The 23980-nt window shown below is 37.6% G+C and overlaps 1 protein-coding gene across 8 annotated transcripts in view; it reads left to right on the top strand.

Moving 5' to 3' along the window:
• Positions 1-23980, top strand: part of FRY (FRY microtubule binding protein) — a 441494-nt gene that overhangs the window by 273592 nt on the left and 143922 nt on the right. For 7 of the 8 annotated variants that reach the window (XM_053900511.1, XM_053900505.1, XM_053900498.1 and 4 more), the window contains 4 exons: positions 4771-4939; positions 7967-8059; positions 8153-8251; positions 10017-10118. The exons of the other annotated variant lie outside the window; for it this stretch is intronic. In XM_053900511.1, coding sequence (XP_053756486.1) covers positions 4771-4939; positions 7967-8059; positions 8153-8251; positions 10017-10118 — 463 coding nt within the window. The remainder of the gene's footprint in view (positions 1-4770; positions 4940-7966; positions 8060-8152; positions 8252-10016; positions 10119-23980) is intronic. 8 annotated transcript variants of the gene reach the window in all.

Raw genomic sequence — 23980 nt, 5'->3', positions numbered from 1 at the left:
ATCACGCTTTTATCGTAGCCCATTGTAATAATTGTGGTTCATGAGTCATCAAGAAAAAAAAGCATAATATATTTTTTATTGCAACTAACAATAAAAGTGTTAGCATTTTTAAGGGATCAGCTTCAATTGCCTGGCAGCTTGATTCATATGTATGTACCTCGTTCCTATAAAAGATCAGAAAAATGAGTTATTGCTATGTGTTTGGCTGATTTGTGTCAAACCCTGAAAATCTCAACATATTCCTGTGTAATTCCTCTTGGTATTACCTCAGCCCTATTCTCTTATACTATCGTTTGGAAAGTTTAATTTGCCAAAAAATGGCTTTTGTGTTTTTCTTAGTTTTTGTGGATTATGCAAACAATATTGGTTTCCTTAGAATGACCTTTCTTAGCCACATCAGTTTTGAGTTAGTTATGAATGAATTGAAAAACAATGTCATAAGCAAGCAACACTCTAAGGCTATAGGAATTTCCATATTAGGTCAGATCTATGATCCACCCGTCCAGTGTTTTCTTGCCAACCGCGGTTTTTTTAAATTTCCATGATGTCAGTATTTGTCCCAATTCTGCAATAGCCAAGTATGTGAAATGTCTCAATTTGGACAATGCTCCAGTACTTTCCACTCGTAAGAGAACCCTTTGGCCAGTGAGTTCTTACAGTACCTGCAGTAACGTATAGTAATCACAGTGCTGTATTCTCACCTAGTCAGTGTATAGGTAACCTTTATTGATAGATGATACAATCTTCAACTAGTGTCATAATCCAAATTATCACATTACTCTTTCTCATGAGTAGGCCAGAAGCATTACTTTGTCATTGACTTAGGAAAGTACTGTTTCCTTTGTTCTCAGTGGGGGAAAAAAGGATGTATGCTTATCTCCTACAGAGTGGTTATCTTTTTTTTGTTTCCCAAATAAGCGAGTAATGTAACAGTTCTAATTTTAGATTTTATATCTAGCCGGTAATGCATATGAAATATTGTCTTTATTCTGACTGTAGTTGTTAATACTTAGTTTTGGTCTTTAAGTTTTAGCAAAATCACTATTTTTAATCTTCCTAGTGCTAATGCACTTAACTCCTACCGGCAAGGGGAAAAAATTTTGCTGGTTTGTGATATTTGCCCAAAGTGTTGACTTTTTCAAAGTCAGTTTAGTTAAGATTAGATTTTTTTAGAGTAAGTTTTTCTTGGTTAAAATCTGGTATATTTATTTAAATAGTCATCATGGCCTCTAAGATTCATAGATTTCAAAATTGCTTTCTCTTTATGTGATATAAACACGATGTACATATTCTTATACTCTTTTATATGTACTAAACATTTTAAAGCAGTTTATTTTTATACTGCTGTTATAGTAATCCAAAGACCGAGTAACGATTTAATTACTGTATTTACTAAAGACAGTACTAAACACTAAAGGCATAGTCATTGAAAATACATTTATTTTTTCCTAAAATTATTTTAGGGGAAAATAAATTTTAAGTGCAAATAGATTTAGGTATTTTTCTATGCTAAAATAGTATATTTATGTCATTTGGGACTTTTAAAAGCAAAAGATAACCATATTTATTCTTAAATGAGAAATAAATAGACTGCCAGCCACCTACTTGTGAGAATGTGGAACTAGTAAATTATACAAATAACCTGCCCTCTCCTACCTCTTCTTGTTTTAGTCATGGATTAGGGATGGAAAGCAAACTTCCTTAAGTATCATATGGTCCTTAAAACAATATAACTCTAACCTGTTAGATTACTTTTTTCCTTTTAAACTCTCACATTTAAAATTAAAATCACTGAGGGGTACCTAAGTGGCTCAGTCGATTAAGTGTCTGACTCTTGATTTCAGCTCAGGTCATGATATCACAGTTCATGGGATCAAGCCCCACATTGGGTTCCGTGCTGACAGCACAGAGCCTGCTTGGGATTCTCTCTCTCTCCCTCTCTCTGGCCCTCCCCCGCTGTCTCTATCTCTCAAAATAAATAAACAAACATTTAAAAAGTCATTAATAGGGTTTTTTTAGTGTTTGGAAATAACTTGAATAAACACATAATTTTTAAAAACCAGTTGCGAATTAATAAATTTATATAATCTTGATTGAAAGTGTCCCTTCCATTGCTTTGCCACACCAACTCTGCCTCCCACCCTTTCTCGTTGCTGCATAAAGTCTCATCCTTTACCTCAACTCAAATCCCCCCAAATCTCCTCTAATTTTCCAGCTGGAAAGAGCCCTTTCTCCTCGCCTTGGAGCCTCTTTAAGTGTATTATTCACATAAAAGGCAATGTGAAATGAGAAAGTGATCTAGTCTAGCATTCCACCTCCCAGAAGGATCAGCAAGATTTGAGCAAAGGGTCAGATACTTGTGAACACACCTCACAAACTATTATTATTATTGTTATTATTATTATTGTTATTATTTGCATGACTCATGGCCAGTTCTACATCGTTTTATATTCCCAAACAAACTATACACTGTTCTTAGGGCAGCAACTATATTTCATAGTTCATGACCATGTAAGGCAGCTGGAGTATGGTGGAAATTCCTGGACTTTATGTCAGAAGACCTGGGTTTGAGTCGTCTTTGTCATGTCGATCTTCCAAATATGTTTCTTCATTTGTAAAATGGGAATGCATTCACTGCCTGACTCAATGGGTTTTTGTGAAAGTAAAAGGAGTATAATGTGCATCAAATATTAAACATCTTTTTTTAATTTTTTATTTGTTTATTTTTGAGAAAGAGAGAGAGACGGAGCACAAGTGGGGAAGGGGCAGAGCGAGAGGGAGACACAGAATCTGAAGCAGGCTCCAGGCTCCGAGCTGTCAGCACAGAGCCCGATGTGGGGCTCAAATTCATGAACTGTGAAATCATGATCTGAGCCAAGATCAGACGCTCAACCGACTGAGACAACCGCCCCTAAAATATTAAACATCTTACAAATATACCTTATTGTTATTCCTAGTCTAGACCAGTGCATCATAAACTTTAGCACATCAGAATCACCTATACGGTTGGTTGAACGAGATTACTGGAATTTACCCCTGGAGTTTCTTACCCGATAGGCGTGGCGTGGGCCAGATAAAGCCTGTTCCTCACAAGTTCCCACACAATGCTGCTGCTGCTGATCCCAGGGCCACACTTTGAGAACCACTGGCCTAGACATAACATAGCACGGAGATTAAGCACTGGGACTCTAGAGCCAGACATTTGGCTGGAAACCCTGGCTGTGCCATTTATCAGCTGTGCGACTTTATCACATTAAGAAATCTCAGCCTCAAGTTCCCTTGTCTGTGAAGAGGGTATAATAATAGTGCCCTGCTCGAGTTGCAAGGATTAAGTAATTGTGAAGACGAAATGTAGGGTTCACTGAACTGTGCTTGGCATATCATGGATGCTGGATATCTGCTTGTTGCTGCCATTGTCACTGTCCTCAGCATCAGATTGTTTTCCTCCTCTAGAAGAAGTAGAAAAGAGAGATGGCCCTGGAATTTGGAGTTTATATTTTCTGCTCCGTTGCCCTCTTACAAACCTTTTTTATTGTGAAATATATGGAGCAAACATGAGAAAAAAAATCCATAAATTGGTTTAGAAAAATACAGTTTTCACAAACTGTTACCAAATGAGCGTCATGTAACTTCCTGTACCCAAGCCGAGAACTAGAAAATTGCCAGCTCTCTCTAAGCCTCTTACACCGACTTGCCAATCACACACCTCTTGTACTGCCTTCTGGTAAAACAGTGTCTGTGTTTACAGCCTACTTTATTTGTCCCAAACTTTCTACATTGAGGTGTCCAACGTTGTTGTTTCAACCTTCTCAGATTCCATTACTGGGCCTTCAACTTTCATAATATAATAACCCTCTTTAATCATGCCTCACTCCTAATTGACCTTTTCACATATGTAGAACCACAGGCTGATCGTCTCAGGAAGCGAAATACAATGAGTTTTAGAAGGCTTTCCTTGTTTTCTTAACCAGCCATTTCAGAAGTAGTTTGGATAACTTCTGTGTATATATTCCTCTACCTTAGGTGCTTCGAAGAACTGCTACTATTTTCCATCCTCTTAGGATCTATTGTTTTAATCCTGTATGATAATGTTATAATTAATATTATTAAATATTAACATTTTCCTTTCAAATAATACAGATACCTTACATTCCTTGCAGACTGCGTCTCTTTGATTCTAACATCCCACGCAGGTAGTAGAAAGCTTATTCGTCTTTCAGATTTGATTTCTATTTTTTCATTAGTAGATTTTCCTTCAACCTGAAAATAATTTTTTCAGCAATCATTAACCTAAAACTATAAAAGAAACAACTACAGAAAACTTTGGAAATGGATTGGGACTATGTCTTGGCATTATTTGCTGTCATTGTCAGAAATAGCTGGCTGTGATATTGCTCAGATGCTTAAAATTGGATACTTTAGGCCATTGGAGTTTGCAAGTATGTGGGAAATTGCTACGCCTGAGGAAAAGAAGCTTTTTTTCGTGCTCAATTTAAGAGCTAGACCATTTTGAGAGCGTCTAAATAGCCCTGGATCTTCTCCCTGACTGAAGGAAATGTTGAGCATCTTATGAGAATAAGAGAAGAAAGGAGAAGATTGCACTCTTTGCCAAATCCCCAATATCGAATCCTTACAAAATGGCAGCCATGTACTTCACCTGATTCAAAGGAACGCTGTTGCTGTGCCCCCATCACTCCTAGATGCTGGAGGCCTCCATTACAGTCACTTTTGTACCCATGATTTGAGAAGTCACTCATGTTCTCTTCTTAGATTCCCTGCTGTAAAGAAGAAATTTATGGCAGAGCTAAAAGAATTACGGCACAAAGAGCAGAGCCCATATGTCGTTCAGAGTATTATCAGCTTGATAATGGGGATGAAATTCTTTCGAATTAAGATGTATCCAGTGGAGGACTTTGAGGCCTCTCTTCAGTTTATGCAGGTAGGTAATGTCTTGGGCAGGAGAACCACGGGGCCCTCACCCTGAGCAACTCCCTTCATCAGAATGATGGACCTGATTCCAAGTCATTTGCTTGTCAATGTGGAAAGAGTCCTGCCTTTGCCTCAGCAATTTACAACGTGCTTTGTATCCCCAGTAATAGAATTTCAGGCAGATAATTTCACTTTTAAACTTTCATATCCTCTTTGCAGGAGGCTGTAGAGTGGAATGTCGTATATGTTGACTTTTTTTCTTTTTTACTCCTCAGCTGCATATCGATCTATGAATAAAATGTAGCTGATCTTTTTACTTTTTATACCTGATAGCATTGAGGTGGCTATGTTAGTGTTCATAGGCATCAGAACTTTAGGGAAGAAACTTTTTATTCCTACTATACGAGAGAATCAGGTTTTCTTTTTTAAATCAACCAAACCATACAGGTGTAAGTGTCAATTACGCAGTGTTCCTCATTATGTACTGACAAAAGAATTGTTGCTAGCGTGGATTTTGCAGAACACGCAGCTCTAGGAGAATTTATAAAACTCTCTCTGATGCTGCTGTGAATTGGATTTAGTGAGGGTCTTTATCAATAAAGAGCTTATATATAGGGATTATGAATGGAGGCTATACCACTTCATACCCACTAAAGCGGCTAATAATGAAAAAGACAGACAACAGCAAGTGTGAGTGAGATGTAGAGAAATCGGAACACTTATACACTAGTGGGGATATAAAATCACACAACTTTGGAAAACAGTTTAGCAGTTCCTCAATTGTTAAACCTTAGGTATATATCCAAGAGAAAAATATATGTCCCCACAAAAACTTGAAGGCAAATGTTATTATTCATAATAACATTATTCATTATTCATAATAACAAAGAAGTGACTATAACCCAAATGTCCATCAACCAATGAATAGATAAACAAATTGTGGCAGATCCATAAAGGGAATATTATTTGGCCATGAAAAGGAATGAAGTACTAATAACATGCCACAACACGGATGTACCTTGAAAACAATACTCTAAGTCAAAGCAGTCAGATGCCGAAGGCCACATATTGTATGATTCCATTTATACAAAATGTCCAGAATAGGCAAATCCATAGACACAGAAAGTGGATTAGTGATCGTATGAAGAGTTGGAGGAAGGGGTATGGATAAGGAGGTTGGAGATAACTACTGAAGGGCGCAAAGTTTCTTTGGAGGAGAGTGGAAAGGTCCTAAACTTGTTGTGATAAATGTACAACTATGTACTAAAAGCCATTGGTTTGTATACTTTAAATGAGTGAATTGCATGTTATATTGACTGTGTCTGAGTAAAGCTATTTTTTAAAGAAAGAATATGGGCTGTGTATCAAACTTCTTGGGTTTGAAATCAAGCTGTAGCACTTACCAGCCCTGTGACCTTGGCCCAGTCACGCTTAAGCCCTCCCAGCCTCACCTACCTTAGTGCCAAGTGGTGATGGTGGCAATAACCTTAGAAGGTGGCTCTGAGGAGGCACATGGTAAGTACTTACTAACTGTTAACTATTTTTATCCCTCTCTCATGTGAATAATTCATGTAACTATGTATTTGAATGACGATTTGCAAGAGTGTTTACACACATATACAAAGTAATGTAGGAAAAGGGCCACAATTCCAGAAACCATGACTTTCCATGTTGGCAATGCCTATCTTGCATTGATATCTAAATATAGAATTGATAGACGAGGGATTTTAGTAACTTGTGTTGGCAATGGTCCCAATGTTGACTGAAAATAAATATAATAGCTAATATAGATGTTAACATATCATCACAAATACGTGTAGCCTTGGACCCTTCCATGAAAACAATACCTAATGAATAGCATCGTAAGTTATTATGAAAAAGGCCAGGAAGGAGAAAAGGGCTAGTTGGATTCTAAACAGATCGGCTTTCCTAACAAATGATTCTCTGGGCCACCAAAAGTAGCCTTCATGGGGGCACCTATGTGGCTCAATTGGTTGAGAGTCCGACTCTTGATATTGGCTCAGGTCATGATCCCAGGGTCATAGGATCCAGCCCCACATCAGGCTCTGAGCTGACCGTGGATCCAGCTTAAGATTCTCTCTCTCTCCCTCTGCCCCTCTCCCAGCTCATTCTGTCTCAAAACAAAACAAAACAACAAAACAGCTCTTTCATAGATAGTAGGCCACAGGCAAAAGACTTCCTTACTTGAGGAGCTATTCTAAAGGTTTCTTGTCTGGGGGTAGGGTTGGGGAGAGGGGGTGGTGGGAAGAAGGGAAGCATTCCAGACTTGCTTATGAAACTATCTGAATAATAAACACACCTAAAATGTCAGAGCTAAGAAGTAAACAGCTCTGTGCCTGGGGCTGTCACAGGGCCTAAAATAAGTTTAATATCTTCTGCCTCTCTTCCCATGTTTACCTTCTCTGGAGATCTGTGTTTGTGGGTTAATCAAGGACCCAGGGCCCCACACACAGTAGATGGTCAATAGAAATTTGTCAGCAATGAATGTCTGAATGAATCAACCAAGAAGTCAGTGGATGAATATCTGCTCACTGGTTATAGATGCTTTGTCCTTTCAGCAAAGTGATTTGAGATAGAAATAGGAGGACACCAGTCTTGCAAAATGTCATTAGGGTCATTTTGAATTTTTTTTTATTTTTATTTATTTATTTTTTTGAGAGAGAGAGAGACAGAGAGACGTCGAGCGGGAGAGGGGCAGAGAGAGAGGGAGACACAGAACCTGAAGCAGGCTCCAGGCTCTGAGTTGTCAGCACAGAGCCTGACGCAGGTCTCAAAATCACGGACTGCGAGATCATGACCTGAGCTGAAGTCGGATGCTTAACAACTGAGCCACTCACGTGCCCCGGGGCCATTTTGAACATAAATATAAGTGCTGGAATCTAGTGATTTTCTTTACTAGATTATGAAATATGCTATGTCAGTGTGTATGATTTAAGAGCTGTTTACTTAAATTTAAGTGCATTTATGTGCATATCTCAATCTGCTCTCCCTCCTTTATGCTTTTTCTGCTTCCTAGGAATGTGCACATTATTTCCTCGAGGTCAAAGACAAAGATATCAAACATGCCTTGGCTGGGCTTTTTGTTGAAATTCTTGTCCCAGTTGCTGCCGTGAGTTATGTTTTTATTTTTAAGAATTTCCTCAAATTAGATAGAGAGTTAACAATGTAATTAATATAATATTAACATGGGTCTCTGTTTTAGGCTGTTAAAAATGAAGTCAATGTTCCCTGTCTTAGAAACTTTGTTGAAAGCCTATATGATACCACGCTGGAACTTTCTTCTCGAAAGAAGCATTCGTTGGTTAGTAACTATGAGAAAATCCAAAATGCAAAATTGCAGAGGCTAAAATTCTTATGCTGAAATTACTTGAAAGTCATAAGGGTTCCCCCCAGATGGAAGATTTATCTACAGCCTCCCCCGAAAGAGGGAGCATTTCAAACTTTGGATCTTGCACTTAATATTGACCATAACTGAATCGCAGTAATATAAGGGGATTAGACCATGTCATCTCAGATGACCCTTCTCGTCTTAAGATTCTGTTGTTTATTTTCAAGACTGGCTTAACTTGATTTTTGTTTTTATTTCTGGGTATTTTTTCCAATCTAAAAGTCAAAGTTTATAATAACAGTTTATCTTTTCAATCCCCACAACTCTTCACTGGTTGATTCCTAGCCTGATACTCAAAATCAAATGGAACCAGGCAGCAAAGAGGGTTGGGAGGCAGATGGTCGCCCGTAGGAAAGATTCTCTGAAGGCTGAGAAAACAGTATTTGGGAAAGGTCTTGTGCTGAAAAGCAGCGGTGCAGAGAAGTCTTTTAAATTACTACAACCTGTTGCCCTCAGTGGTGAATAAGACTCTGGTTTATGAATCGACACGTGGCATATGAGCTATAATTGTGATAGTTTGAAGGAAGTAGGTTATTTAGGTAGATGTTTGCTGACATGGTTTTTGCCAATCTTCAAAGTATGAGCATTGCCACCATTCTTTGAGCGAGTATTCAGGGTTGCTTTGCTGGCAGGGGTGACAGATTTGCTTATTTTTTACTTCTGTGGTCATTGTGCCTGACTACTAGTAGTTTTTTGTGTTTGTTTGTTTTGTTGTGTTGTGTTTTAGTTTGTTTTGTTTTAGATTGCTGGCTGGAATTAGAGTTCTTCTCAATGGTAGTGTAGTTCAAAGTCAGTTTAAAGCCAAGTGACTAAAATATTAAGCTAGTGGATTGTTACACAATGATTCTCATTATGGCAATTGTTTTTTGTTTTGTTTTTTGTTTGTTTGTTTGTTTGTTTGCTAATTCAGCCTAATGGATGATCCAGTTATATTGTTGTTTAGATCTTCCCTAGCTTTAATTCTTGGGAGCCCTAAAGGTGTATGCCATCTGGCTCAGCAAAAATGGCGATGGGTTCTGCATATATATTTTTTGGGTGGCCGCTCATTAGCTTTTCTGTCTCCTTTAGTTGCTGTGGGAAACCAGCCCAGTTAGGCAGGAAAACACAGTAGCACCTCTGTTTATTCAGTCGTAAGCAAATTCCTCCTGTGGTTAAATTTGTCTTGGTGGAGTTTACCAATGCAATAACATTTCTTTGAGGAATCTTCCTTAATTACAGGAAGATTGCATGCAAAAGAAAATATATACACCTACCTCTAAGACAAAGACAAGCTAGTAGATGTTTATGAGGAAAAAGCCCAATAATATTTTTAAAATTCATGTGCCTTCCTGCTTTCTTTCTGAGAATTGAGAGTGATCTAAGCTAATGAGTTTGTTTTTAAAATCCCTAAGTGAAGACTAAATGAGTAAATCAGATTTCCACTTATACATGAAGCTTATTATACATTACACACTATTATACACCATGTAATTCTAGATAATTCCATCCGCACCATCATCAGAAAGCATTTGTGAAATGCCTGCCTCTGCATGGCACCCCTGGGCCTCGTTGTGTTATGAAGCGTCCTGTTTATTCTGGCCCACAGAAGGAGGTGGATAGGTAGCGATCGCAGAGAACGTGCGTTACCTGATTTGATGAAATATGAATCAGCTCGTGACCGCATCTTCTTTCTCCTCAGGCCCTGTACCCCCTGGTGACCTGTCTTCTCTGTGTCAGTCAGAAGCAGCTGTTCCTGAACAGGTGGCACATTTTCCTCAACAACTGCTTATCCAACCTTAAAGTTAGTATTTGTCAGCTCAAAAAAGTCTTTTATGAACTAGATATGCGTCTGAGACTGGTACATGTGCTCCTGAGAGTGGCTCCCGATGTGGGCGGGGCAATTTCCCTATACTGTTGGAATAGCGAAAAAAATATTAATCAGAGTTCTCCTTGTTAAATATAGTCAGTTTTAGAAGAAGACTAAGGATAAGAGAAATCATTTCAGATTTGGGGAAATGAATCTTTTCTAATAAGGATCGCTTTCAGGGTAGAATTAAATACCCTCTTATGTGCATCAATTGTTGCATTTTATCTAAACAGATTAAAAAAGGGGAGGCCGAACTTCACTGGCAGAACCATGCGAATTGATTTCAGAAGCTCAGCTATACCTCCCGCATCCTTCCGCTGCCGCCTCTAGTCTAGGAAAATATTTGGGAGGAAAGTTCCATTCTGTGGGAAGACTGGCCCTAGTCACAGGGAACATGTATTTCCTGTCACTGTTATTCGCGATTATTTGAAGGCGTTCTATTCAAGCCACATGGCAGGCCATCAGCCCGAGGCATTCGTTGAACAAATGCCCTACAGGTAGTTAGCACAAGTACTGGATGATGTGAGGAATGAAGTCAATGTTCCTAAAACTGAGGAGGCTACTGTTAAAACTACTATAATGAATAGTTTTAAAATTGGCTTTATAACTTTTAAGTAGTAGACATAGTTTAAGTTTCAGTGACCTATTGGTGAAAGACAACTAAATGGAAATCAACCCTAATATAAATGCAAACAGTGTGTATTTTCCTGTTATTTCCAATGGTGCACAAAAATCTTGAAGCTCGTCTATATTTGCTGCTTTAGAATTTTTGAAATGTATTTAGTTATACAACCCTGTATGTGCTTGTACATGTTGCCTTGTCTTTTTTGTTCTAAGACACTTTAATTTAGTGAAGTGGTTAAGATTAATTATATTATTTTGGCATTTACAATAATTACACCATAATCTGCATTAGAGCTGTTTTGAGCACTGATGGTGAAATTCAAGATTAGAATCATTTATTTTCTTCCACTTGGCAGTGAAATATAATAGCAGTGGATATAGAATTAAGCTTTTAAGTATCCTGAAAAACAAAAAGCTTTTCAGGGTTATCAGCTATTATATAATAACCACTCTCCAATATTTTATTTAGAGATTTACGCATCAATAATACTCTCTAACACACAGCACAATGTCATTTTGTTGTTGTTTGATCCGCCGTTAACTTATTCAGTTATTAGTTGCACTTAAAAATATTTTTTGTTCATTTACACTTTACAGAAAATGGCCATTTTATTCAAAACAAAGAAGAGACATGATTAAGAATGTTCACAGTGCATTATTCTGTGTACATTATTCTGAGTTCATTTGAGATGAATTTTAGTTAGAATTAAAATAATACTTTGCATGACAACTTATTGTTGTGGCCAAAAAAAGCCAAAAAATTTTTTTGGTTTAAAGTAGGTGTCTTTGATAGATAGCAGCATAATCTTACTTTGGAACATAATTGCCTCGAAGTTAAAACATTGGTGCTTTAGTCAAAACCCATCAAAAAGTCCTAATAACAGGGTTATGAATGGCCCTAGAGAAAAGTGGGGCTGCCAGCTGATGGTGTATCTTTATGCAACCATTTCAAGCCTTAGAATTTCTAAGAGAATGGCCATGAGATCACAAAGGGTATATAGAGTCAATGATATAGAGACTGAACCAAATTTCAGAATTCCATTCAATTCACCAAGTAGGTATGAAATGCCCACTGCGTGAGGTGCTAGGGATGCTGCTGAAAGTGGGAAAGACAAGGGAAGTCAACTATATAAAAACTAGAAATAGACTAGAGTCTCTGTCCTTCAGGAACTTAGCATTTCATTGGGGGATATGTAACAAAGTTTCAAAATGCATGATAGAGACAGCCAGGAATATAGAAGTTGACGGTAGAGATACCTGTGCCATTTGGAGAGATTCAAGACCCCATGAAGCATGAAAGAGGTAGTGACCAGGCCAAGTTAAGGCAATGATATTTTACCTTATGGGTAATAAACTGTTGGAATTCACCATCCCAAGGCTAAAAGATAGAAAAAGACCCTTGATGATTACAGTTGAAATAAAATGGTATCACATGTATTTAGAACTAAACCCAGTAGGGATTAAATGAGACCATTGTAAAATGTCTCATTTTACATAAATAGGGGCGCCGGGGTGGCTCAGTCGGTGGGGCGTCTGACTTTGGCTCAGGTCATGATCTCGCGGTTTGTGAGTTGAAGCCCCGCGTCGGGCTCTGTGCTGAAAGCTCGGAGCCTGGAGCCTGCTTCGGGTTCTGCGCCTCCCTCTCTCTGCTCCTCCCATACTCACGTTCTGTCTGTCTCTCTCTCAAAAATAAATCTTAAAAAACATTTTTTTTAAATGTCATAAATAGACAGAAAATCTTCCCAAACCTCCTCATAAATACTCACTAGGGTGAAAAATACCCGAGGAAAACTACCATGGCTTCAGAAGTATACTTTGTCTCAAATAAGCATCAGTATTTTATGGCATTTAGCGCCAACCATATCATTTTATCAAGACCACCAGACCAAGTCTCCCCCCATTTACCTTTCTCCTTTTTGCTCCCGGCATGCTTCCGCACCTTGTCTCCCACTTCCCTACACATGCTTAAGTATAATGAACGCACTTTTTGAACCCTACACGTTGAACTTGGTAGCCATCCTTGACGTGTTCTGCAGACGCCAGTCATCAAGGCAGCAGCGTGACATATAGCAGAATAGAAGTGTGATTGAGCATGAAAAAAATGATGCTTTCAAAGTAAACAAGCTCTCAGATTCAACGCTCATTTAATGTCAGTGCCCTGGTTTATCTTCCGAGTCAGTCTGTCAGAAGCAGGTTGCTTTGGAAACACAAACTTGAAGTCTTTATTTACAGTTGTTAAGTAGGTCAACCCTATATTAGCAATTTACCGTTGTAAAGTGATGGGCAATTTATGGCACGTTCTGACCACAACACTAGCACTCTTGCTTAGTAGTAACCAATACTTTTTTCTTCTATATATTTTAGGGCAGAATCTGAACGTATAGAGCAATTAAAAATCGATACATTCTCTTCGCATGTGCCATAATATACCTAATTCTGGAAAAAGGAAATACGTTTTGAAACTTGATTTAATAATACTTAGTTTTTTTGTTGTGAATCTCCATTTATTACTAGTTCTTTTAACATGTATTATTTATAATAAGTATGTGGATTCATAAAACCTATGTGTTAGTTTCCCATCCTTGAAAATGGACATAATTAGAAAAATTTTTTAAATTTTTTTATTTTATGATTAAGAGGTCCAGATTATAAAAACAAAACAAAATCATAAAAGAAACTTTAAAGGTTAAAAAATGTGCTTACTATATAATTAATAACAACAATAACTCTCAGTACTTAGAGATCTGTTATGAGGCAAGCCAATGGCTGGGGGTTTACATACATTGTCTGGTTTCATCATGACAATGTCATTAGCTCCACCTAGCTCTCCCTAATGCTTTCATTGATATTATTTATGTTTTTCTAAATACTTTTCTCCAATAACAATACTTCATCTGAAGAATGGATGAATGAATGAATTAATTAATTAGTTAAAAATGATTCTGGGGCGCCTGGGTGGCTTAGTCGGTTAAGCATCTGGCTTTGGCTCAGGTCACGATTTCGTGGTTCGTGAGTTCTAGCCCCACATTGGGCTCTGTGCTGACAGCTCAGAGCCTGGAGCCTGCTTCGGATTCTGTGTCTCCCTCTCTCTCTCTGCCCCTCCCCCGCTCATGCTCTGTCTCTCTCTCTGTCAAAAATAAATGAACATTAAAAAAAATTTTTTTAAATGATTCTTCATTCGTCTTAGTCACTGCTCATGTGAATGAATGAATGAATGAATTAAAAATGATTTACCATTCATCTCAGTCCTGCTTGTGCTAGGACTTGAATGCATTCATTTATGTAGTCAATCAGTTGGTCAACAACTTTTTTAAATGTTTATTTATATTTATAAATATATTTATTTTGAGAGAGAGAGAGAGAAAGCAGGGATGGGCAAAGAGAGAGGAGAGAGAGAATCCCAAGCAGGCTCCATGGTCAGCACAGAGCCTATGGGGTCTCGATTCCATGACTATGAGATCACGACTTGAGCTAAAATCAAGAGTCAGACACTTAACCAACCAAGCCACCCAGGTGCCCCAACAATTTTTTACAAGTGTGTACCAAGCACTATTCTAAGTGCTGGGAGTAAGTGATGAGTAAGACACTAACACTCTCTGACCTCTTAGACCTTGTAATTTAGTGAAGTCAGACAACAAACAAGTAAACAAATATATAAGAAGAAAAATTCAGAGAGTAGTAACTGCTGTAAATAAAATCAAGTAGGATATTGTGACAGAATGATACATCAGGAGGAGCAGAAGAGGGAGTATGCAAGGATTTGTAGACACCGATAGCATATTTGAATGGGCCTTCATATAATATTAAACAAAGTAGAAAAAATAATGCTTTGAAGACACTGGAACCAGGTTATCTAGGTTCAATCTCTCGATTTCCATTAAGAGTCTCAAAAACAGTATGGCTGCCATAAATATATTTGATGAAACTTGTCATTAGAATGTAACGTATATTTGTGTAATAGTCACAATGAAGTTTAAGGAATGCTTTTTTTTAATTTTTCATATAATAGTAAGATAATTAATGATATCTTTATATATATAAGGATTCCACAGCCCTTGGTAGAATGCATTAAAATGTATGGCACCATTTATTTTAAAACAACTACTATTCTTTTTGTAAATGTCAACTTTAAGTGATATAGTATTGGCTATTTTAAATAATAAATTTGTAGAAGCAGTTATTCTGCTTTGATATTAATCTCATTTCTATAAACTTGAGAAAATCTCTTTTCATCTGTTTCAGATCTGTCCGAGGCACATTTCAAAGTGGGATTTATAAATTCTAACAGTGCACATAAACAGGGTTTAAAAATTAGTAATCAGCTGACAAGGATATTACTTTCCATGAGTGCCTTATTTATTCAGACGAGAGAAAATAATCATAAATCTTTGGCTCAGTAGTTTTAAAGCTTATCCTTAAATTATAGCATGTGTGTTCTTTGGGTAATATGGTCATTGATGAGGGAATTATGATCAGAGTATCAAAAGGAAATGCCCGAAAGCAGAAAGGGGTTGACTATGATATGCAAGAGAATACAACGGAAAAAAATAGATTGACTTCAATGGCTCTAGTTGAAGTGGAAGAGAGAACTAGAAGGTATTTGAGTATAGCAAGATCAAAAGGCAACTAAAATTATTTATCAGTCTGTCAATAGAGCTTGACCTTAGCATGCACAGCATCATCAAGGTGGCCTGTTACAGATGCTGCTTCTTGAAACCTACCTCCAGAAATTCTGATTGAGAATGTCTGAGTGCAGTCAGGAAATTTGCATGTTCATAAAAAGCTCACGTGACTTAGTACCAATGGTCAGCGGGTGAATCTTGACAAATATTGGTCTTTCAAATGACCCTGTCACCAGCCAAGTTGCCAGTGAATTCAATTCTCCCTGCTGGTTACAGCTAACACTGAATTGCTTTAAGTAAAGCAAAAGCAAAATTTAAGGAAAGTGGGCATGATGCTGGGCCAGCTGACATGTCACGTGAAGTGTGTTGGTGACCAGCACTGAGATGAGGGGAAGGGGTACAGGGAAGATCCACTCTGAAGCCTACTAGTTTCTTGGACACTTTTATCCGTGTAACCTCAGAGCCACAATCAATTAATATATTGTTGTTAATGAATTAATGGAGAAGCAGATTACAATGGAAGAAGAGTCCTTTGATCTCGAAGTGGAGATTTTTGGTAGCTATCAGTGGTTTGAGACATATGCTAAAATGTTTACATCCTGAAAATATTTATCAAACCCTTATTGTGTTAGCTGCTACTGGCATACAAAAACACTGAGAAGGAAATCCTGTTTTCAGTAGAGTACAGTCTAGTGGGTGCCAGCAGCATATTTGAACCATATAATATTAAACAGTATATAAAAATTAATGCTTAGAAGACACTAGAACCAGATAGTCTAGGTTCAAATTCTAGCACTGCCACTTATTAGCCCTCCTGTGCCTTGATTTCTTCATCTGCCCAATGAGAACAATGACAGTATCTACCTCATATTGTTGTGAAAATTAAAATGAGTTAATAACATATGTAGAGCATTGATAACAATCCCGGATACAGTAAGCCTCATGTCAGATATACATTCCAGTTTCTAAGAAAATAGTACTTCCTGGAGAAGTCAGTTCCTAATTGCTGCTTGTCATTTACCAGCCTAATGACTCTGAGCAAGTCATTTGGTCTGTCTCAATGATAAAATCCCTCAACTAATGTCATGGTATGTGAAAGTACTTTTTTTTTCATATTTTTTTTAAAGTTTATTTCTTTTTGAGAGAGAGACAGAGCATGATGGGGGCAGGGGCAGAGATAGAGGGAGACACAGAATGTGAAGCAGGCTCCAGGCTCTGAGCTGTCAGCACAGAGCCCAATGCAGGGCTCGAACCCATGACCTGTGAGATCATGACCTGAGACAAAGTCGGACACTTAACTGACTGAGCCACCCAGGCGCCCGTGAAAGCACTTTTGCAATATCAGAATGCCATTACAAGTAGAAGATGTTTAGTAATATCATTGAACCATGTAGATTAATTTCAGCTACATACCAAAGGTTGCCTATTGTATGTAGGTTCTTTGTTTTTAATTGAAGTATATTTGACATACATTATATTAGTTTCAGGTGTACAACATAATGGTTCATCATTTGTATACATTGCAAAAGCATCACCACATAAGTCTAGTTATCGTCTGTCGCAATACAAAGTTACAGACAAAAATTTTTTTTTAATTTTTTTTGCATGTTTATTTATTTTCGAGACAGAGAGAGAGCATGAATGGGGGAGGGTCAGAGAGAGAGGGAGACACAGAATCCGAAGCAGGCTCCAGGCTCTGAGCTGTCAGCACAGAGCCAGACGCGGGGCTCGAACCCACAAGCTGTGAGATCATGACCTGAGCCGAAGTCGGACACTCAACCGACTGAGCCACCCAGGTGCCCCCCAAAACTTTTTTTTCTTGTGATAAGAACTTTTCTTATTTTCTTAGCAACTTTCAAATTTGTAATACAAAGTTACTGACTGCAGTCACCATGCTGTGCATTGCATTACATCCCCATGACTTACTTGTTTTTTAATCACGTTGGTACCTCTTGATGCCCTTCAGCCATTTTGCCCACCCCCACCTCCTTCCCCTCTGGCAACTACCGATTTCTTCTCTGTATCTATGAGTTCTGTTCTGTTTGTTATTTAGTTTTATTTTTTAGATTCCAAATATAAGTGAAATCATACGGTATTTGTCTTTCTCTGTCCGACTTATTTCACTTAGCATAATACCCTCAAAGTTCACCCATGTTATCACAAATGGCGAAGTTTCATTCGTTTTATGGCTGAGTAATATCCCACTTTTATCCATTATCTTTATCCATTTATCCATTGATGGACACTCAGGCTGTTTCCATATCTTGGCTATTGTAAAGAATGCTGCAGTAAATAGAGGAGCATATATCTTTTTTAATTAGTGTGTTTGTTTTTCAGATAAATACCCAGAAGGAATTGCTAGATCATATGGCAGTTCTATTTTTAATGTTTTGAGGAACTTCCATCCAGATTATACTGAATCTGTAAATTACTTTGGGGTAATATGTAAATTTTTACAATATTAATTATTTTAATCTATGAGCATAGAATATCTTTCCATTTATTTGTGTCTTCTTTAATTTCTTTCATCTATGTCTTATAGTTTTCAGTGTACAAGTCTTTCACATCCTTGGTTAAATTTATTCCTAGGTATTTTATTCTTTTTGATGAAATTGTTAATGGGATTATTTTATTAATTTCACTTTCTGATAGTTTGTTGTTAGTGTCTAAACATGCAGCAGATTTTTGTATTTTGATTTTGTACCTTGCACCTTTACTGAATTTGTTTATTCTAAGCTTTTTGGTAGAGTCTTTAGGTTTTTCTATGTATTAAATTATGCTGTCTGCAAATAGTGATAGTTTTACATTTTCCTTTCCAATTTTGATGACTTTTATTTGTTTTTTTCTGCCTAATTGTTCTGGGCAGGACTTCCAATACTATGTTGAATAAAAGTGGTGAAAGTGAGCGTGTTTGCCTTGTTCCTGATCGTAAAGGAAAAGCTTTCAGTATTTCACCACTGAGTATGATATTCTGTGGGCTTGCAGTATATGGCCCCTTATTATTTCGAGGTACATTCCCTCTATACTCAATTTGTTGTGAGTTTTTATCATAAATGGATATTGAATTTATCAAATGCTTTTCTTCATCTATTGAGAAGTCAGAGGATTTTGATCCCTCATTTTGTTAATGTGGCTTATCATGTTGATTGATTTGCAAATGTAGAACCATCTTTCCATCCCTGGAATAAATCCCATTTGATCATGGTGTATAATCCTTTAAATGTCTTGTTGAATTCAGTTTGCTGATATTTCGTTGAGGATTTTTGCATCTATGTTCATCAGGGATATTGGCCTGTAACTTTCTTTTTTGTTGTTGTTGTGTTCTTGTCTGGTTTTAGTATCAGGGTAATGCTGACATCATAAAATGAGTTTGAGAGTATTCCCTTCTTTTCAAGTTTTTGGAAGAGTTTAAGAAGGATTGTTATTAAACCTTCTTTGAAGGTTTGGTAGAATTCACTAGTGAAGCCATCGGTCCCGGACTTCTCTTTGTTGGGAGTTTTTTTATGACTGATTCAGTTTCCTTACTAGTAATGGTCTGTTCAGATTTTTCTATTTATGATTCAGTTTTGGAAGATGGTATGTTTCTAGGAATTAATTTAGTTCTTGTATGTTGTCTAAGTGGTTGGCATATAATTGTTCATAATAGTCCTTTATGATCTTCTGTATTTCTTTTGTATCAGTTGCAATTTCTCCTCTTTATTTTCTGATTCTGTTTATTTAAGCCCTCTCTATTTTTCTTTTAGTCTAGCGCAAAAGCTTGTCAATTTTGTTTATCTTTTCAAAGACCCAGCTGTTAGTTTCATTGATCTTCTCTATATCTTTTAGTCGCTATCTCATTATTTCCACTCTGATCTTTATTATTTCCTTCCTTCTGATAACTTTGGGCTTTGACAGTTCTTCTTGTCCAGTTACTTTAGGTTTAAAGTTAGATTGCTTATCTGATATTTCTCTTGTTCCATGAGATAGGCCTATATCAATATAATCTTTCCTCTTAGAACTGCTTTTGTTGTATCCATAGATTTTGGTACATTGTATTTCCATTTTTGTTTGTCTCAAGGTATTTTTTTAATTTCTTCTTTGATTTCCTCATTGACTCATTGGTTATTCATTAGTATGCTGCTTAATCTCCCCATATTTGTGACTTTTCCAATTTTCTTTTTGTAATTGGTTTTAACCTTCATACTATGGTTGGAAAAGATGCTTGATATGATTTCAGTCCTCTTAAATTTATTTAGACTTGTTTTGTGGACTAACGTATGATCTCTCTTGGCAAATGTTCCACATGCACTTGAGTAGAATTGTGTTTTCTACTGACTTGGGAAAGAATGTTCTGTATACATCTATTAAGTCCATCTAGTGTAATGTACCATTTAAAGTCTAATGTGTGATTTAAAGCCAATATTTCCCTATTGATTTTCTGTCTAGGTGATCTATCCATTGACGTAAGTGGGGCTTTAAAGTTCCCTACTTACTATTGTGTTGTTGTCAGTCTCTCCCTTTAGGTTTGTTAATATTCATTTTATACATTTAGGTGCTTGTATGTTGGGTGTATAAATATTTACGGATGTTGTATTTTCTTGTTGGATTGACCCCCTTTGTCATTATGTAATACCCTTCTCTGTCTTTTATTATAGTCTTTATTTTCAAGTTTGTTTTGTCTGATGTCAGGACAGCTACCCCAGCTTTCTTTTGGTTTCTGTTTGCATGGAATCTTGTTCCATCCCTTCACTTTCAGTCTGTACGTGTCCTTACATCTAAAGTGAATCTCTTATAGGCAGCATATATGAGTCTTGGGTTTTTTATCCATTCAACAAACCTATGTCTTTTGATTGGCACACTTAGTCCATTTACATTTAAAGTAGTTGCTCATAGGTCTGTACTTACTGTTATTTTATTAATTTTTTTCTGGCTGTTTGTAGTTTCTCTCTGTTCCCTTCTTCTCTTGCTTTTTACCCTTGCGATTTGATGACTTTCTGTGGTGTTATGCTTAGATTCCTTTCTCATTATCTTTTTAAGTTTATTTATTTTGAGAGAGAGAGCGCAAGTGGGGGATGGGCAGAGAGAGAGGAGAGAGAATCCCAAGCAGGATCCGTGCTGTAAGTGCAGAGACCGATGTGAGGCTCAATCTCATGAACCGTGAAATCATGACCTAAGCCGAGATCAAGAGGCAGAAGCTTAACTGACTGAGCCACCCCAATGCCCCTCATTATCTTTTATGTATCTTTTAGAGGTTTTTGCTTTGTGGTTACCATGAGACTCACATCCAACAGCCTATATATTTAACAGTCTATTTTAAGTTGATAGCAAGTTAAGTTTGAATGCATTATAAAACTCTGCATTTTTGTGTTTTTGATGTCACATTTTACATCTCTGTGTATCCCTTAAGTAATTAGTATATCGTTATTTTACTGTCTTTTAACATTCATACTAACTATAAGTGATTAGTCCACTTTTTTTTTTACTATATATTTACCTTTACCTGTGAGATTTTTACTTTCATGTGTTCGCTTATCACTAATTAGTGTGCCCTTAGTTTTAAGCTTAATGCAGTCTCTTCAACATTTCTTTTAGGGCCAGTTCAGTGGTGATGAACTCCTTTAGCTTCTGCTTGTCTGCAGAAATCCTTATCTCTTTTTTAATTCTAAATGATAATCTTGCTGCATACAATAGTCTTGTTTGGAAGTTTTTTAGGGAAGTTTTTAGCCATTATTTCTTGAAATAAGTTTTCTGCCCCTTTCTCTCTCTCTCTCTTCCTCCTGGAAGCCCTATATTCTGCTTGATGTTGTCTAATAGGTCCCTTAAGCTATCTTTATTTTTTTTTAATTATTTTTTTCTTTCTGCTTTTCTATTTGGGTGAGTTCTACTGCCCTGTCTCCCAGATCACTGATTCTTCCTTCTGCCTCATCTAGTCTGCTGTTAAACCTTTTTAATATATTTTTTAGTGCAGTCAGTTGTGTTCTTCAGCTCTGTGACTTCTGTTTGGGACTTTCTGATCTTTTCTTATTTTTCTTCTATGTTGAAATCTTCCTGTGTGCATCCATTCTTCTCCTCAGTTCAGTGAGCGTCTTTATGACCATTACTTTAACTCCTTATCAGGTAAATTATGTATCTCCATTTCAGTAAAGTTTTGTTTTTGTTTTTTTTTTTTTCTCTCCTGGGTTTTATCTTGTTCTTTTGTTGGGAATATATTCCGCTGTTTCCTCATTTTGCTTGACTCTCTCTGTTTGTTTCTATGTGTTAGGCAAAATAGCTATCTCACCCAGTCTTAAGGGGGTGGCCCTATGTAAGCAATGAACCTTAATATTTAACTTTGCCCTAGCTCTTGGTTGTCTCTGGAACTGTCTCTCTGGTTGTTTAAGACTCATAGGGTCTACAAATGCTATCCCCCTGGCCACCAGAGCCTAAAACTCAAGGGCATCCCCTTGTGTGGGCTGTGCATGCATGCTGGCTTTGGTAGGTCAAGGGGCACAGGGGCGACATTATAGGAGCAACACAAGAGGTGCAAATCCAAAGCAGTGGCATGGGGGATGGGAGTTGCCACTGGTTGGTTAGAGTGAGTGCAAAAATAGTACTTCCCAGTGCCAGCACCAGCAAGGTAGAGAAAGAAGGTAAAAATGTCACCCACCAGTGCCTCCATCCCGAGGCAGAGTCCCAACAGTCTTTTGCCCTTCTAACACGTGCCTTAATATCAGCAACTTTATCTTCTTCACATATGGTCTAGGCTCTTCTCTGACTGCTGCTTTTTCACGGGGTCCCAGGGAGAGTGAATCTGCATGTGAGCCTTTTAAGAGCAGAAACTCTCTCTTTCCCTACTGCCCTATTGCTCTCGTGGATATAAGCCCTGTTCATTTTCCAAGTGACACATTTGGGGGGCTCATTTCTCTGATGCAGGTCCCAAGGGATGGGGTGGCTAATGTGGAAACAAACTCCATGCTCCTCAGGGAGGAATTCCTTATTCATGAGACCCCTCCCCGTGGCGGGTCACCACTCTGAGGGTAGGGTTTTTTGGTCAAGACCATGTATCTGCCTCTCCTACCTGTCCTGACGTGGCTCTTTTACCCTTTGTTGTAAAGTAGCTGTTCAGCTAGTTCTCAGGTGCTTTCCAGAGGGAACTGTTCCATATGTAGCTATAGATTTGTTGTGTCCTTAGGAGGAGGTAAGTTCAGGATGGTTCTATGCCACTGTGTCAAACTGCCTCCTTGTATAGGTTCTAGATAAAGACATCTTGCTTATGCATCAAGTTGTTCTGCAACTACTCACAGTCTGCTTTTTTTACATTGATGTTTACTGATAGCCTGTTGTATGGCAGTCATTGAGGACACAAAAATGAACAAACCAAAATTCTGGAGTTCACAGTCTGGTAAGAAACGTAAAGGGGTAGAACAACATTCTGGAAGCAGAGAGTAGAGGCACTTGGCAGTCTCTCTGCAGGGGGTGGGGGGGCAGGGGAGGAGAAATAGTTGTTGTAATAGAGGATTTAACAGAGGAGATAACACCTAACTGAATCTCGCCAGGGAATAGAAGTTTTCCAAATAGACCAGGGGTAGGAAGGCATGTGAGGCATTTAGGAAATTGCAGAAGGGATGTAATGACACGGGGTGCACCAAACCTAGGAGGTAGTAATGGGGGAGCCAGATTGCCAAAGGCCCCCTCATGTACCACATCATGGAACTGAGACGTCCAGGAGGTGATTAGAAGTCCCTTAAGGAAGGGGATGCCTGGGTGGCTCAGTCGCTTAAGTGTCCGACTCCTGATTTCAGCGCAGGTTGTGATCTCACAGCTCATGAGTTTGAGTCCCAGATTGGGCTCTGTGTGGTGTCAGCAAGAAGGCTGCTTGGCATCCTCTTTGCCCCTCCTCTGCTTATATGCTCTCTCTGTCTCTCTCTCTCTCCCCCTTCCTCCCTCCCTCTCTCTCAAAATAAATAAGTAAACTTTAAAAAAAAATTAAAAATTTTTAAAATCTAGAAAAACACAATAACCCCAGTTTTTTAATGATGGAATATTTTAAATGCAACTTTACAGTTTAGTCGTTTACTTAAAGTTTCTTTATGTAACCAAACAGGCAAATCAAGCAAGCAAAAAATTGTCCTTTGTATATAAATGTATGCTTTAAAAAAGGTGGGGCCTTAAAAAAAAGTCGGGGCCTTTTTTTCCCTAGAGCTAGAAAAGTTCCAGTTAGTTAACATACAGTGTAATATTAGTTCAGGTGTATAATCTAGTAATAAAACACATGTTAAACTGAAAATGATGTGGTATTAGCACAGGAATGGACAGACTAATAAAATTCTAAAAACAGACCTAAATGCATGTAGAAATTTAGAATTTTATAATAATGATCACACCAAAAATTTGACATAAGAAATCCACTTTTCCTAAATCTAAAAAACTACTCTCTATAGTCTTTTCCATAAAATTTATTTACATAAATAGCCTAAAAATAAACTTTATGTCTAAACACTTATGAATTCTACAAAAATCAGTACCATATTATCTACACTAAGAATAAAACAGCTAAGACAATTATGACAAGATAAATAAGTAAGGGAAGAG

The sequence above is a fragment of the Panthera pardus genome, unplaced genomic scaffold (assembly GCF_024362965.1).
Source record: "Panthera pardus isolate Hobbes unplaced genomic scaffold, ASM2436296v1 HiC_scaffold_1, whole genome shotgun sequence".
Taxonomy (NCBI): Eukaryota; Metazoa; Chordata; class Mammalia; order Carnivora; family Felidae; genus Panthera; species Panthera pardus.
This window is presented reverse-complemented; position numbering and strand designations above follow the sequence as displayed.